Here is a 16,630-nt window from a genome sequence, read left to right as displayed (position 1 = left end):
TCGTTCTTTCTTTTTGCTTCGCCGACTTCTTCCGAAAGTAGCAGCTTGCCACTTACTCGTAATGTATGTACATACATATGTCACCGTGACAGAAATATAGTATTCCGAAAAGCTTCACTTTAAATAAAAATGCGCACATTTCTTGTGAGAGCGAATCAATCGAATTTTTAAATGCTCAAATCTAACGAGCCTATTAAAAACTCGCAGCTGAAGGAAAAAATATATCGCAGGTGGCGCAAAACTATTCATTCATCCAACATTCTTACATTTACCATGTACCTACAAAATCCGATTTTTTTATAAATATAACGGATGCAGACCTTTAAGCTTGAATTATTCTATTAACCGGGGTTATTTTTTGGAAAATTATTTTTAAAAACAAATTTTATACATAAAAGTATTCGGTCTGGGGCTTTTTTTAAACCCACCTGAACGCAAATCTTAATATTTTCCGAAAGCCTTAAATTTTTTTTGGCAAAAGTCTTAAAATTTAATAAGTTTCACAGTTCCGGTGAAAAAAACCATAACTTTTTGTTAGTGAGGCACCCTAATGTATATGTATGTACATATACCAGATAGCCGTATCTGATTCTTTAATTTAGCAAAACCGCAAATTGAAAATTCGAATTCGAGTTTTATTCCAACGCGAATGTCGAATTTTGGCCAACATTTAGTCGGCTGGTTAAACGAAAAAGTTCAAACTGTGTACATATTTTTACCAGGCACATACATATACCTACACTTTAGCGTTTGCTTTAGCCGACTGAATTTCTGCGGCGAGTCGATTATTAAGCGTCAACATTATTCGCTGCAGAACGGACAATGGCAAGAATCCGAATATATTTCTGCCATGGAAAAATTTCTCACAAAAAACCACATGTCGGAGGCAGCTTGAAACGGTAGGCACCTCTATTTGTTAAACGAAGACACTCATTCCAAATAGGCGCTTGGCCTAAAAAACTTTCAAGCGTGCATGACGAAAAAGTTTTAGTTATAAAACAAAAACCACAAATTTTCTCCATTTCACACAAAATACTTAGAAAAAGTTAATAATAGGACTATGAATAAGTTCGTGCGGTTTTTTTTCGAAATTTGAAACTTTATTGACGTAAAATGGTTACAAATTTAATGTTCAAAATATTGTCCATCGCTTACTACTACTTTTTCCCATCTTTCTGGCAATTCACGGATTCCCTTTGTGAAAAATTCGGTCGGTTTTGCCGCAATCCACGAATGGATCCATTTTTTGACTTCATCGTAATTACGGAAGTGCTGGTCAGCCAGGCCATGTTGCATCGATCGGAAGAGATAGTAATCGGATGGCGCAAGGTCTGGACTATACGGCGGGTGGGGTAGGACATCCCATTTGAGCGTTTCTAAGTATGTTTTGACCACTTGTGCAACATGTGGCCGAGCATTGTCATGTTGCAAAATAACTTTGTCGTGTCTATCGGCGTATTGCGGCCGTTTTTCTCGCAGTGCTCGGCTCAAACGCATCAATTGTCGTCGGTAGACATCCCCCGTAATCGTTTCATTCGGTTTCAGTAGCTCATAATACACAACACCCAGCTGGTCCCACCAGATACACAGCATAACCTTCAGGCCATGAATATTCTGCGCCGACGTCGATGTTGAAGCATGGCCAGGGTATCCATACGTTGCCCGACGTTTTGGATTGTCGTAATGGACCCACTTTTCATCGCCAGTCACAATTCGATGCAAAAAACCCTTTCTTTTGTGCCGTTGAAGCAGTTGTTCGCATGCCATAAAACGGCGTTCAACGTCTCTTGGCTTCAATTCATACGGCACCCAATGGCCTACCTTTCGGATCATTCCCATGGCTTTTAAACGTTTGGAAATGGTTGATTGATCAACTCCCAAAGTTTTTGCAACCTCTTCTTGCGTTTGAGCCGGATCTTGATCGAGCAATTCCTCCAATTCGGTATCCATGAACTTTGGCGGCGCACCCTCGCGTTCTTCGTCTTCCAAGCCAAAATCACCACTTTTAAAGCGTGCAAACCACTTCTGGCACGTTCGCTCAGATAGAGCATGCTCACCATAAACTTCCACCAAGATACGATGACTTTCGGCTGCTTTTTTCTTCATATTAAAATAATGAAGAAGAATTCCCCGCAAAAACACATTATTTGGCACGAGATTCGACATTTTCAAGTGTGGTAAAAATATTGTTGTTTACGCTTCAAATAAAAAACTTATACTGACGTTTGTGCCTTACGACAGTAGCTCTCCAATGAATGTTTGGAAATGTGGATCGATGGAATAATAATCAAGTTACGCCATCTGTTGTAAAACCGCAACGAACTTATTCATAGTCCTATTATTTTGACTTTTACGTGAGAATGTTTTATTTAAAAAAATTACACAAATTTACGAAAAACTGTTCTGATCATAAACTACAAAAGTAATAACTCATTTTTGTCAAAGTAAATATGTAACCAACCAACAGACTTGAGGGAGTAAAATAATAATGAGAAAAAATACGTAATTTGGTTTATTACAAATTGAATTATTTTATATTTTAAACTCTCTTAATATTTTTACACTATTTATTTTATTTTATTTTTTATTTCCTGCTGGACGCTGTAGAAAAAAGGCTTGCCTATAAATACAATTCATACAACTCCACTGTAGCTACTTAATTTGGTGTTTGTAAGTATTCATGTATGTATGTTTGTAGGCCTCGTAAATGTAGTTAGTATCAGTTACTTAATCATTATTACTATTTTCTTTTCATGAGTCTGTTTAGAATCATAAATAAGAGTTTAAGTATGTATACCAGTTGTTGTTTTTATATATGTATCAATTTTATTTATCATAATAATAATAATTTTACATAATAATATATAAAGTTTTTTAATATACTAGTTTACTACCACTAACGTACATCCACTTTGCTGATAGCTTACACATACACATATGCAGCATATTTTTATTTGTGTTCAAATGTTCTCAACACATGCGCTGCAAGTACGTTTTATTAGACATTTTATTTAATTAACAATAAGTTCTTTTTTTCAATTACAAGTACAACCCCTTATACTCACATACACAATGAAGAAATTGTTGTGGTTTAAAGTTTTTTTTCAATTGATTTTTTATGTACAAGGATTTTTTTATATTTGTATTTGTTTTTTTTTTTTTAATTTTCAAGTTATTATTTTTTCGCACTATTTATGCCAGTTAGACATAAGGCATGCTTTTCTATAATTTACCGAAATTCATAATTGTTGATAAGGTTCGCGTTAAGCAGCAGCTGTAGCTTTTGTGTATTCGGACTTGGATATACACACGCACACACAATGTGGGCTGAATTTTGGCGTGAAGAGTGAAAATATTTTTTTCTTTTATATTAAATAAAGTGGAAAAGATTTTAACAGCCTGTAACAGTTATTACCCGTTCATTTATAGGGAATGTTAGTGCTGTTACAACAACAATAGCTTGTAACAGTTATTGAATTTTCGCCCTGATGACAAAATATAACAAAATATTCTGATGCGCCTTTTGTATTGTTCTTTTCCCATTTTTAATTGGCGTAATTAATAAACACCAACAACAAAAATTGCAATTTAGGGCACCTTTAAAGTTTGCTATCGTGTTTTAATAAACTTAACAATTTCTAGTGTGAAAAATTTTGTATTCAGGCTTTTAAGATTTATTTACCGACTCGCGTAGAATTCAAATAATTGTTAACACTTTAACCTTTTGTTAATCACTGAAAATTTTAAAGTTGGTAGCAGATGTAGAACAATTTTGATATTGATAGACTAAAAATACAAACATGCAAAATTAAATAAAAGCATCAACTCTGAAACCTTAAAAACGGCGTATAAACATATAAATACGATTTTTTTAACTGACTGCTGTAATATATTTTATTAATTATTTTTTAACAAATTAAAAAAAAAGCTGTCCCAATATTATGAAATGTTTTTATGCAGTTTTTATTCACTAAAAAACAAATTTATTTTTAATTTTTTAAATTTAAAAAATAAAATCGTAACCACAGACTAGCAAATGAAAAATCCAGAACTTCCTTCAAATAAAAAAATTGACGGCAAGGTTTATTTTGGTCTATTTTTAATCACAAAAAAAAGATTTACTGTTCAGAAGCATGAAAAAATATAATCCAAGCTTCAGCCTAGCAAATGACATTGACTTTTTTCCGAAGTTTTACAGGCTACCCGAAACAATAAAATTAAAATCCCAATCTATCTACTCAAGCCCTAATCAGGGTTTGATACTTTTGTGCAAACAAAAATATTACTTTTATTTAAAACCAAAACAAAACACATAACTTAGACTATCGAATAACAAAACAAAAAAAAAAAAAAAATAGTGCATAAATATAAATTTCATTAAAGTTAAAGTTTTTACCATTTGTAGCAAGTTTTTATTTAATTCCAAAGCAATTTATGCACGGTATAGCGAACATTTAAAGCGGCCGCCGTAGCCGAATGGGTCGGTGCGTGATTACCATTCGGAATTCACAAAGAGAACGTAGGTTCGAATCTCGGTGAAACACCAAAATTAAGAAAAACATTTTTTTAATAGCGGTCGCCCCTCGGCAGACAATGGCAATCCTCCGAGTGTATTTCTGATATGAAAAAGCTCCTCATAAAAATATTTGCCGTTCGGAGTCGGCTTGAAACTGTAGGTCCCTCCATTTGTGGAACAACATCAAGACGCACACCACAAATAGGAGGAGGAGCTCGGTCAAACACCAAAAAAAGGGTGTACGCGCCAATTATGTATGTATATAATATTGCAAATTCCTGTCATCAACTAAGAAAAGGTTTATATCCCACATTTTATTTAGAACAACTTGACCCTTTTTCAAATTGGTATTGAATTTCATTACTGAAAGCTTAAAAAATCATATGCCGTAAGCTAATTTGAAGTAAAACCTAAACTGCTATTCTTAAATTTAATAAAAGGCTATACATTTATAACAACGATTGATGGTTATTTAAAACAGAAAAAAAAACAATAGAATTACAAAAAAAAGAGAGGTTGGTTTAAGTAAAATAAGATGTTATGCATACAATTATTTTCATTATAGTTATTATCATTTTCATTAACAAAATAATAATAATTTATTCATATTTCCATTATTCATTATAAAAGTAATTATAATATATATTTCATTTTATTTGTATAATTAAAATAATAATAATTTTAAAAATAATAATGTAAAAAAATCGATTCTGCTAAAAATTCTGAGTGGCCCTTTTCGTTTTTTAAAGTAATAATAATGCGAATTAATCGCTTCTATTTAAAATTCTGAGACGCCTTACTTCGGTTTTTAAACGACTCCAAACTCAAGATAACAGTTTTTGCAACAACATTGCATGCTGGTAGTGTGACACTACTTGGTCTTATACACATCATAACGCAGTAGAACAGTCTAAAAAAGTAACTTACGTTATGTGTGCAATTTCTACAAATTTCAATTTCTGCATATCGTCAATGAATAAAAAAAAATATTTCACTCCTCACAGTGCCGCCATCGCATTTCTTATAACCGCAAAAGCACCAGTGGAGTGCGTCACCCACTTCCTCTCGTCAAAACTATACTCTCGTATATATTGAGATGCAACTCATTGCTCAAACTAAATTTAAGCGCTACAACTGCCTGACCTCCTTGAATTAGTTTTCATTTTTGTTCCGCTTAAATTACACTTGATTTGAATTTTGTTTGTTTTTTGTATACTTTTTATTATTTATATTAAATACTAAAAACTAAATAAATTGTAACTTATTATCGTGTTTTATGCATTTATTTCCATTATTTGCTTCTACATAATTTTTCTTGCATTTTTTCTGCATCAATTTATAGATAATATATTTTTTATCAACGTTACAATTATATCTTTCTATTTTATTTAGAGTTTAAATTAATTATTTGTATGTATTAAGAAATGTTAGGTTTTCATTTTTAGTGAAAGGAAAGAACTGCCTTTATTATTTATTATTTAATATAATTATATTTCATTTATATATGCAAGTGTATGTGTGTCAGATTTTAACTTTTTGCAATCACACAGCTTGCAAGCTATTACACAATAGATAGGTAATTGGGTGTGTATGTAGCTATTTTCGCGTGTGAGTGTGTGTCACGTTTGAGCTTGTTGCACATATCTGTTTTTCCAAAATTGATGTTTGCAATTTATGTCGAATCGGATTCCTTGTCAATATTTTGCATTTAATTCTATTTCTCTTTTCTTTGCGGCGTCCACACAAACCACCGCACTACTTACAACATATAGTTTATATATATAAACACAGAAAACTATGTGTATATGTGTGCATGGGTATGTGTTTGTTAAAAAAAATGTTGCTATTATTATTATTTTTTTATGTAACTATGTATAATATTTTTTGCATGCTTTCTTTCTATATCAACGATATAACTGATTACCTTTCATTATTAACACTAAATTATTATTTATCATCAGCATCAGTTATGTTCATCGATCTTTCAAGTTGCTGCTTTTCCTACTTCACCTTCACCACCTTTTTCTGCTTCTTCATTATCATCATTATCATCATCATCATCACCAACATCGTATTCTTCAATTGCTAAATATTAATAGTAAAGAAATGACATGCCGCCGAGCATTCTCGCCTACTGCTTCTTCTTTCCTTTTTTATTATTTTTATTTCTTCATTCGGTTTGAACATCATCGTCCCGTTATTATGCTTTAACTTACGTACTAGTAAAAATTAATTATATTTTAATGCATTATCATTCCTTTTGACTGCTCCGCGCACATATACAGGTATACCCTTCATATTCGTTTCGTAGTCAAACATATATATGTGTGTATGTATACATATAAAACATTTCTACACCACCAGCATTGAAACGCCGTTTGGTTTCACTAGTTTATGTGGATTCATTGTGAAGTTAACTTGAACCGCTCCAATCGCTGCTTCCTTTAGACTTTAACACCTCTGCATGGAACTAAGGGATTCGTATTGGTATCCCCATTTGTTTTTCAATTCTTTTACGCTGAATTTCAACGTTCATTATTAATATATTGATCACAAACCTGCATTATTTTAGGCTAGCACTAACTGTTTTTCGTTTTTAATTCTTTTTAAATTGAGTTTACTCTACAACACTGCTGGGCTTTTTTTATTTATTAAAGCGATTCTTCAAAGGCCGCCATCAGATCACTTTGCATATTCATGTCGATTTGACCAGCCATCTGAAATAATAGAAACGGGAAAAAATTTTCAGTTGGAATGTATGTTAAGAATAATTATTGCCTGTACAAAAGTAGATACTCAATTTTTAATATATACAGATAAAATTGATAGGCATTCATTTTTACTTTATTTTTTCATTTCTTTGTTTGAACCTAAAGAGATTTTCATTGATAAGTGGAAGGCTTTGCAGTGTGTTAACTAAACTAATTATCAACCCAAAAACTTTCGCTAGGCGGCGCTTTTATAGAACTATTTTGAAACGCCGTATACGGACCGATTTTATTTTATTCACAAGATATATTAGTTCAATGCATATAGTAGATTTTGTAAATTTCCAAATGCAGTTAGAGCTAGCATAGGTGGCCACTCTTGATTTCAATGCTTTTGTTTCGCTTGGGGGATAGTCAATGAGGGAAAGCTCAATGAAAACAAAACGCGAAATCTGCTTATGGGAGCTGTCTTACATATTGCAAGAGAGAATGTGTATCAGTCTTGGTTAAGCTTTTTTAACTAAAAAGGTCTCCGAGGTTGTTGTTGTAGCAGCATAAACATTTCCCGTGCATATACGAGGAATGCTGCTGAAGTAACAGTCCTTGACCGGATATAAATCCGGGTCGTTCCAGTTACGTAGAACCGACTGTCGTGGGAACCGACTCCGAGGTCTTAGTGACTGGTGACACCTCGTTTTTCGATTAATAACAAAACAGTGTAGCCATATATGAGATAGAAAGGGTTGGTGTCGAAATTCTGTATGTACAAAATTCTAAAAACAAAAGTCTGCTTTTTAAAATTCTGCTTTTTTAAAATTCTGCTTCTTTAAAATCCTGCTTTCTAAAATTCTGCTTTCAAAATTCTGTATTACAAAATTCTGTATTAAAATATAATGTTAACAATGTTAAAGAGGTAATGTAATTATTTAATTTATTATTATTATTATTTTTTATTATTATTCGAGATATTAAATAAAAAAAAAATATAATAATAATAATAAATTTTTCTTCAGTTTCGATAGAATCCACAGTATTTTTGCGTAGAACTTCTTTTCGCGCGGGCGGCCTTCGGCCGCGCTTCAAAAAAATAACCCTCATCAGTCCGACTCCGGCTACGCAATCCACCGTATTTTAGCGTAGAACTCCTTTCCGTGTTAAAACCATTGAGGCCTTCCAGCCTTTTTTTTTATTCAATATCTCGAAAACTAAGCGAGATATCAAAAAATTTTACTCTTTCATTTCGTTTTCTTTTGTCGAGTTCTTCGAATTCTCTTTTATGACTTCAATTGTCTCAAAATGTTTTCCACGGAGCGGCAACTTGGGCTTGGGAAACAGGAAAAAGTCACATGGAGCCATATCAGGCGAATACGGTGCTTGCGGAACGATATTAACATTATTTTTGTTCAAATAATCGCGTCGTGATGTGTGAGCTGGTGCATTATCGTGATGCAAGAACCATGACTTGTTGTCCCACAATTCCTTCCTTTTAAGACGAATGTTCTCGCGCAAACGCTTTAAAACGTCTAAATAATATTCAGCGTTAACCGATTTTGCGATTTTTGCGATTTTCAAGCACAATTTCCTTTACTTTTCCGATGTTTTCGTCGTTTACTGATGTTGCTGGACGACGTTCATGAGGCAAGTTTTCAACCGATGTACGGCCCTCTTTGAACGATTTGTACCACTGGAAAACACGTGCACGCGATAGAGCACAGTCCCCATAGGTTGTCTGGAACATTTTTAAGGCGTCTGAAGCCGAAATTTTGTTGGAATAACAAAATTTCAAACAAATTCTTGAATTTCCATCGTTAAATTCGAAAAACACACTCGAGCTTGACTTGTTTACAGCAGCACAGAAAACAAACTATGTGACATATCACGCTGAAATTTACCATGTAAGCTTATAACAGTCCTACCAAAAAACAAAAAATTTATTTTTGCCATATGTCATCCGCGGTCGGTTTTATTGATAAAGTCTCGTTCATATTTGAGCAGAAGGTATATACCTACCTACATGAATTATATAATATATAGTTGATAACAGTTATACATTGGTATGTACATATGTTTGCAATCAAATATTACCTGGGGATGAGAACTTTGACTCTCTTCTTGTATGACGAAAATCACAAAACTTGAATAAAGCAGAATTTTTCGCATTAAACATGCAGAATTTTGAAAAAGTAGAATTTTAGAAAGCAGAATTTTAAAAAGCAGAATTTTAAAAAAGCAGAATTTTAAAAAGCAGAATTTTTTTGCAATTTACAGAATTTTGTCACCCAGAATTTTGTAATACAGAATAATGACACGCTCCCGATAGAAATCTGTTTAGCAACGAAGCTAAGCACTCTTATAATTTAACCATGGAATTCGCAAATATCTGTAGTATACATAAACAAAGTTCCTCATAAAAAAAATAGTAATAATTAAAAATTATAATAAAATACATAACAACAAAAAACAATAAATAAATTTAAAAATTAAAAAAAAAAAATTAAATAATAAATATTAAATATAAAAGCATAACAAAAAAAATAAATAAATTTAAAAATTAAAATTAAATAATAAATATTAAAAATAAGTAATAATAAAAAACATAGTAATAAAAAAAAAAAATTAAAAATAATATTTAAAAATAAATATTGAATAATAAAATAAAAATATATATGTATATAATATACATAAGTGATGGAGATATTAAGCTACGTTTATGGTGAAATCTCTGGCACTTCACCTAAAAAGTCCAGCTGGAGTCATTAATTAGTTCTGAACAAAAAGCCTAGACTATCCAAATGGATTTATTACTTATAATACTTACCGCTTCACGTCGTCGTCGCTCTTGTTCAAGTCGTCGTAATTCCGCACGCCTTGCAGCAGCGCGATCCTGTGGCGATTGTTGTGCAGCGCCAGCCGGTGAGCCGCTACCCTGCGGTGACGCTTTAATGTCGTCTACGCGAGAATTTTGCGCCTGTGTAGCATCATGGACACTTTTTCTAAAAACAAAAAAAACAAATCATATAAATGAAGCACAAAATATATATAATTTTTTTTAGTATAAGAATAATTTTGCAGTACACAAAGTACAAATTTATTCTAAGTAATTTTCTATTCCTAACAGCTAAGCCACTTATGTATTAATTTGTTTAGTGCACTTACCTCCCGCTTTCCATGCTAACATCCGCCGCTGCCGAATGCATATGCACGCCTCCGCTGCTGCTTACCGCATGTCCATGACCGTGGCTGATGTGTCCATGTGAATGTCCGTGCGCATGCGCAGACTGTGAAAGCGACGCTGCCGAAGCGGATGAGTGATGCCCAGCGCCACCACCGCCACCTGCCGCTCCACTGGCACCACCCACACCACCAGCACTGCCTCCAGCACCTACACCAACACCTATAACATTGGCACCTGCAACGCCGCTCCCGCTGTTACCATTACCCGTCACACCGCCACCCACGCCAATTGGGCCTAAGGGTTGTTTGTGGTGCTGCTTGCGTTGCTGCTCTTTCTCAGCGGCCTCCTTTTGGCGCTTCTGCTCCTTCTCGGCCGCCTCCAGCAACTTCAGGCGATCGGCCTTTTCTTTGGCTTTATTGCGGAATTGTTGGAACGAGTCCATGGCGGGTTTGGGTTTGTTTGAAGTGGGCGTATTCTGCGGCGAACTGGCCGATGCTAGTGATGACCATGAGCTGGCGTTTTTTAGGTTCTGTTCGTGCGCCGATTTGAAAGCTTGCGCAAAATTCGTTTGATTTGAGCCTAAAGCGTTGGCGCCGCTCAGACTGGCCGAAGTTGGTATCTTCAGATCAGATGGAGATTGTTGTGGCGGCACAACTTGCTGCGCTTGCTGATGTTGCTTCTTCTCCGGCGGACTAGGCATCATCGATTCGATGGGCTTAGGTGTAATCAATAGCTTATTGGGCTGTAGTGGTGGTTGCGACTGCAGCAATTGTTGAGCCACCTGATGGTCACTTAAGCCGAGTGTATTTGCGGCATCTTTCTTACTGGGCAACGACAAATTACCAGGCATGCCGGGTGCCCCGCTGCCCATCATCATGGCGGCGAGAAAGTCATTGTGACTCCCTCCCATGGAAGGCAACTGTTCAAAAATTGAACCAGTGCCGGCGCCACCGGCATGAGACAATCCCAAACCAGCCAACGCCAGACTGTCTAATGCTCGATCTGCGACGCTGTTGTAACCGTTATTGTGCGCATGTTGCTGTTGCTGTTGGTGGTGTTGTTGCTGGTGTGCCATGGCCTGTTGCAGCTGTTGCGCGGCCACTGCTGCCGCCATAGTGCTAATGCGATTATTAAGACCCTCGCCTAGACCCAGTTGCATCAACGGAAAATGATTGCCATTCATGCCAGACACGTTTTCCGCGGCTCCTTTCGACAACAGCTCCGACATAAGCTCCATGTGATGATGGTTGCCGGTGTGCGGGTGCTGCGCCGCCTGTTGTTGCTGTTGCGACTGCTGCAAAGTACCAAACGCCTGTTGCGCCGACGCATTTTGTCCATGGTTAACATGCGTGAGTGCCTGAGGCTGTTGTTGTTGCTGCTGCTGTTGCTGCATCAGATGCGCGTTCATGAGGAAGTTGTCAGCAACGCCCTTGCCTGAGGCTGTGGAGAGTAAAGGCTGTTCCAGCGATGCCAGTGACTGTTCAACGGGATCATCAAATTGTGGAATTTGCTTGAGACCAGCAGTCAGCAGAGACGACGCCGTCGAGGAAGGTACCGATGCGACAGACGAAGGCGCGGTCACAACGGCAGCAGGCGGATGCAAACCGCCAATCGTTGAGCCGATACTCGAATTAGGCACACCCGAAGGAAGTGTACCAATGCCCAAACCGCCAACGCCAGACGCATCAGCGACATCCATCGACGTCGGTGGCAGTTTGTGTAAATTGCTGGCAACGCGTATGCCACCAATATTTGTGGTAGCTGTGGTGCTACTACCGCCAATACTACTGCTGTTCGTTTGTGATGTGGTAAGTAGTGAGCCGGTCAACGACGCTACGCTTGCAGATGAGGCGAGCAGAGCGGCAGCACTGGATGCCGTCGACATTGTTAAATCATTGGGACCGTTGCCTCCAACGGCGCTACCGGTGGTGCTGCTGTTACTTATTGTTGTTGCACCTGCCGTAGTAGCCGCTGTGGCAATGGTGGTGGCACTGGCAGTGGCATTCAGTCCACTACCAACCGAAGTCGGTGTGAGTGACGTTTTGGTGCTATTATTGTTATTATGTAGGGCAACAGTAGACATAGCTGGATCCGTCGCAGCACCTGCAAGCGTCGTTGCCGCTGTTGTGGGTGTAACACTCACTATACGATGGGCAATTACAAATCAATGGCACGAAGGATTCGCAAGCACGATGTAGAAACAGGAATGGCAAAAGAAAGGAAATAAAGGGTATGGGGTGTTTCTTAATTAAAAGAGTCTTATTCAACAGGGATTAATTCAAAGTGATAAATTAACAATTTTATATAAATTTTAGCGCAGAAATCAATCAAACGGACGTTTGTATAAACGACTAAATGTAATAAAAAATACTTTTTACTTATAATAGCCAAGATCAAGGACTGGCTAGTAATCAGTTGTTCAAATAACCGTTACGTTTAGAAATTAAAATGTCTTATCCTCATTAATTAACTACTCCCTCAACCATTCTGCTTACTTTGTGCTCCACTACTGATCGCGGTCAGCTGTGATGTGGGTGTAGTTATCGGAGGCGCCAAACTATTGCTACTTTGTGTTGTTGCCGCAGTAGCAGGCAATCCGGCCATTGTCGTTTGTTGTTGCTGTGGCGTTTGCGTTGTGTTTGCTGATTGTTGTGTGGTAGCTATTGTGGACGAAATTGAGGTTGAAGTTGCGGGATTGCCGCCAACGCTACTAACAGTCGTAGCTGATGTCAGGCCTACGCTAGCTGGTGTTACAGTTGGATTATTTACCTGTACAGTGGAGCGAAGGAAAATAAACATGAAACAGTAAGGAGGAAATATGCAAGGAGAATGATCGGTATACACTCTCAAAGAATACACATACATACAAGGGTTATTATACATGCGTATGTTAAATAGCGTTTTTCAGTTGACCAGCCCTTTGTTGTTTTTGTGTATGAGTGATGTGTGTGGTGTACATAATGTAAGCCTACTCAACTGGATTTATGTTTTAAGGTTAATACTTACATTATTGCTGCCACTTGAATCGCGGGATTTCTTCTTCCTCGGTGGACGACTATCAATATCACCTGCACGTAATAAAGAAGTTTTTTTTTAATTGGTAAAAATTAATGCCAAAAATACACAAAATGAAAATACCTGCTACTTTATCTGTTTTTTGTGTTTCTAACGCAAAATTTTTATCCACAAAGCTACAAATGAAAACATCGTCGGAAGCAATTTGTGTATTTCGACTTAGAAAATCCACACAATTTCAATCGGCAATGCTCCGGATATACGTAATATGTACCAGAGTCCCCACTAGTTTTCAAACTAGCTTACAAACCTACTTCTAGTAAATATCTACACTTTTTCCATTACCTCTCACTCAAATAGTTTTTTTTTTAGAAAAATTCAATTTCGAGAAACGTCCTGAAAACTTGAGGATTCGGAAATCCTAATTAGCTTAAGAATTAGTATTTAGTATTTAAAAATAGTATCACTGAATAGTTTTTTAAAAAATCACAAAAATTAACCGATTTCACAGAAATTAGTTTTTTTTTTAGAAAAATTCAATTTCGAGAAACGTCCTGAAAACTTGAGGATTCGGAAATCCTAATTAGCTTAAGAATTAGTATTTAGTATTTAAAAATAGTATCACTGAATAGTTTTTTAAAAAATCACAAAAATTAACCGATTTCACAGAAATTATTGATTACTTGAAGGTATCGGGTGTTTTTAGCTGCACGAGAACTATCGATATCGATAACTATGGTTTGACAGCTGAGAATGCCAAACTGTGTTGACATTTTTGTCCAGTAAGCAGTGGCAAGTCATTATGAATTATTTAACACCAGCAGAACGCTTCCAAATTGTGGAAATTTAGTTTGAAAAAAATAAAAATAAAAATAGCTGTAAATATTAATATCGGAGACGGAAACCGAGAGCTACAAACGCGGAGAGAGCGAGGTTGCAGTTCATAGTAAACAGTATGGATAAATAACGGTAATTAATAACGCATTTTGTTTTATTTTTTGTGAACTTCCATTTTTAATGATATATATTAATCAATAATTATAACTTAATCAGTATTTGTTGTTGTTGATGTTGTTGTTTGCTTGGTTTCTTACTGCCGCCTAAACGGTTTTATAATTTACCGCTTAGCGTTTATTATATTTCCTAACTTACTTCCTCTACACATTGAAAACGCGCAAATGTGTTTGAGAAGGTTTAGTATGGGAGTGTATGTGTGTTTGAGTTTTACGATTTATTACTTTTTTTTAAACATATGCAATTTTTTTACGATTTTCCAGTTGTGCTTTTTCTTGAATCTCTCTTTCAAATATTTTACGAGCAGGTTTTTGCTTTTGTTTGAATGGATTCTTTTTATTTTGTTTACATAATTGTTGCTTGGTTATATTCAAGTGGAATTTTATTGTTTTTCAATGTAAAAGGTGGTATTTTTTATTCAGCTGCAAATTCGCATATGACCTTAAGGGCTATAGACATATGTATACGTATTTTGGAAAGTTTAAACGAGACCTTTTCTGTGAGTGATTGTATACTAATGCTTTGTGGTGTTTATAGAGTGAGTTTTTTCGGATATTTACTTTTGGAAAACTAGCACTTTGTTTTTACTATTAAGGGGGAACGCCACTGTGAAAATTAAAAAAAACATCGATTTTTTTTGCATTTTCTGAATTCAATATTCAAAAATATGTAAAAAAATTATTAACTTAAAATCTTAAAAATTGACTGAGATATCCAAGATAGATGTAACTGCATGCAGAACTATTGAATACGCAATGAAAACTTTAAACGCTAATTTCTCAAAACGACTTTTTTTGATATATTGGCAACGATTTCTCGAAGACTAATGAACCGATTTTTTTTTAAGTTTTCTAATCGCATTGGCTATCGTTGTACGTAGCCGAATTTCAAAATTTTGAAAATAACTATTTTTTTGGGCCTGTTGAAAATCAAAAAAATGGTGAAAAACAAAACACACATCGAAATTCAAATCACCCCAATTTTGTCAAAAAAAAAAAACGGCTACGTACAACGATAGTCACTATTGTGTAGATTAATAATTTGATTTCAGGTGATTATTCATTGCTGTATCGCTGCCACCAGATTACGTAATTTTTTTTTTGAACTCGTTACGTTTGTTTACATAAATTTGTCAATTTTCAATATTTTTTAATAAAAATTTACATCAACATAGTTTAATACATATATAATAAATTGCCTTTTGTCCGATCCTCGAATAATCATTCCTACTTAACAAAAAAAATTCCCAAAAATCGACTATTTTTTGACCCCCCACAGTGGCGTTCCCACTTCATTCTTTTTTATATTCTATTTTAATTAATTTTTAGAACTTTTCTTTCATGAAGAAATTAACGCTTTTTAGCAATTTTGAAAAATAATACAAATATCTAGTTTTCTATGTAATTTTTTTTTAATTTAGTCAAGTATTTATAGTTTTTATACCCTTTTTTCTAATTCTTTTATGCAACTTTTTAATTTCTTAGTTAAGTAAAAATATTTTTTTAAACTAGCTCAATATTTTGCTGACACAATATTTTAATAGTAATTTTATAATTATCAATATAACCAATTTAAATTTGTTTTAATCTTTTGCATTTTTTTGTTTCGTTTTTTGTTTTGTTTTTTGTTTGGCGAGTTCACGCAGAAAATTAAAAAAATCCTATTATTCCTAAATAACTTAAGTGCAAAAAATCTTATGACGAAACGTTACAGCGTTGTTTGTGTTTCTTTCCTTGCTTATATGCTTAAAAGTTAATTGCAAAACGTTCTGTTGATTCATATTGATATTATTTGATTTATATATATTTCATAATTTTTTATTTCTTTTTTAAATAATTAATTGTATGTCTCACTTTTTTGTATTTGATTATTTCCATGATCAATTATTATGTACGCATGTATGTAAAAAACGATACTTATGATTTGATTGTAATGAAATTGAGTTTTATCTTTTGTTATGCTACATAAACACTATGGAACGAGTTCGAACTGTTTCGAAGTTTTCGTTCAGTGCATGTGCATTTGTGGTGTAGTGTGTGTGAGTATGTGGTAGCTGCAGAAAAATGCAAGCCTTCTGCTTCAGCGTTGCATTATTCGTACAATGATTTTGTATATTTCTTTCTAACATATATTTAATTGTATTGTATATTTTTGTTATTATTTTCTTACGCTTTCGGACAGTTCTCTTTGTTCTAAAGATGT

The 16,630-nt window shown here is 34.9% G+C and overlaps 1 protein-coding gene across 11 annotated transcripts in view; it reads right to left on the bottom strand.

The window, feature by feature from the left end:
- Window positions 1-5,924: 5,924 nt before the first annotated feature.
- The window catches only part of LOC128859108 (homeotic protein female sterile), a 34,502-nt gene continuing 23,796 nt past the window's right edge, over window positions 5,925-16,630 (bottom strand). For 9 of the 11 annotated variants that reach the window (XM_054095839.1, XM_054095847.1, XM_054095844.1 and 6 more), the window contains 5 exons: window positions 13,406-13,467; window positions 12,895-13,168; window positions 10,381-12,541; window positions 10,043-10,217; window positions 5,925-7,233 (listed from right to left, as the gene is read on the bottom strand). In XM_054095839.1, coding sequence (XP_053951814.1) covers window positions 7,168-7,233; window positions 10,043-10,217; window positions 10,381-12,541; window positions 12,895-13,168; window positions 13,406-13,467 — 2,738 coding nt within the window. In that variant the 3' untranslated portion in view covers window positions 5,925-7,167. The remainder of the gene's footprint in view (window positions 7,234-10,042; window positions 10,218-10,380; window positions 12,542-12,894; window positions 13,169-13,405; window positions 13,468-16,630) is intronic. The other 2 variants (XM_054095848.1, XM_054095849.1) reach the window with 1 other exon arrangement.

Source organism: Anastrepha ludens, chromosome 3, assembly GCF_028408465.1.
Source record: "Anastrepha ludens isolate Willacy chromosome 3, idAnaLude1.1, whole genome shotgun sequence".
NCBI classification, from domain to species: domain Eukaryota; kingdom Metazoa; phylum Arthropoda; class Insecta; order Diptera; family Tephritidae; genus Anastrepha; species Anastrepha ludens.
The sequence above is the reverse complement of the archived record's forward strand: the minus strand, read 5'-3'. Positions and strand labels throughout refer to the sequence as shown.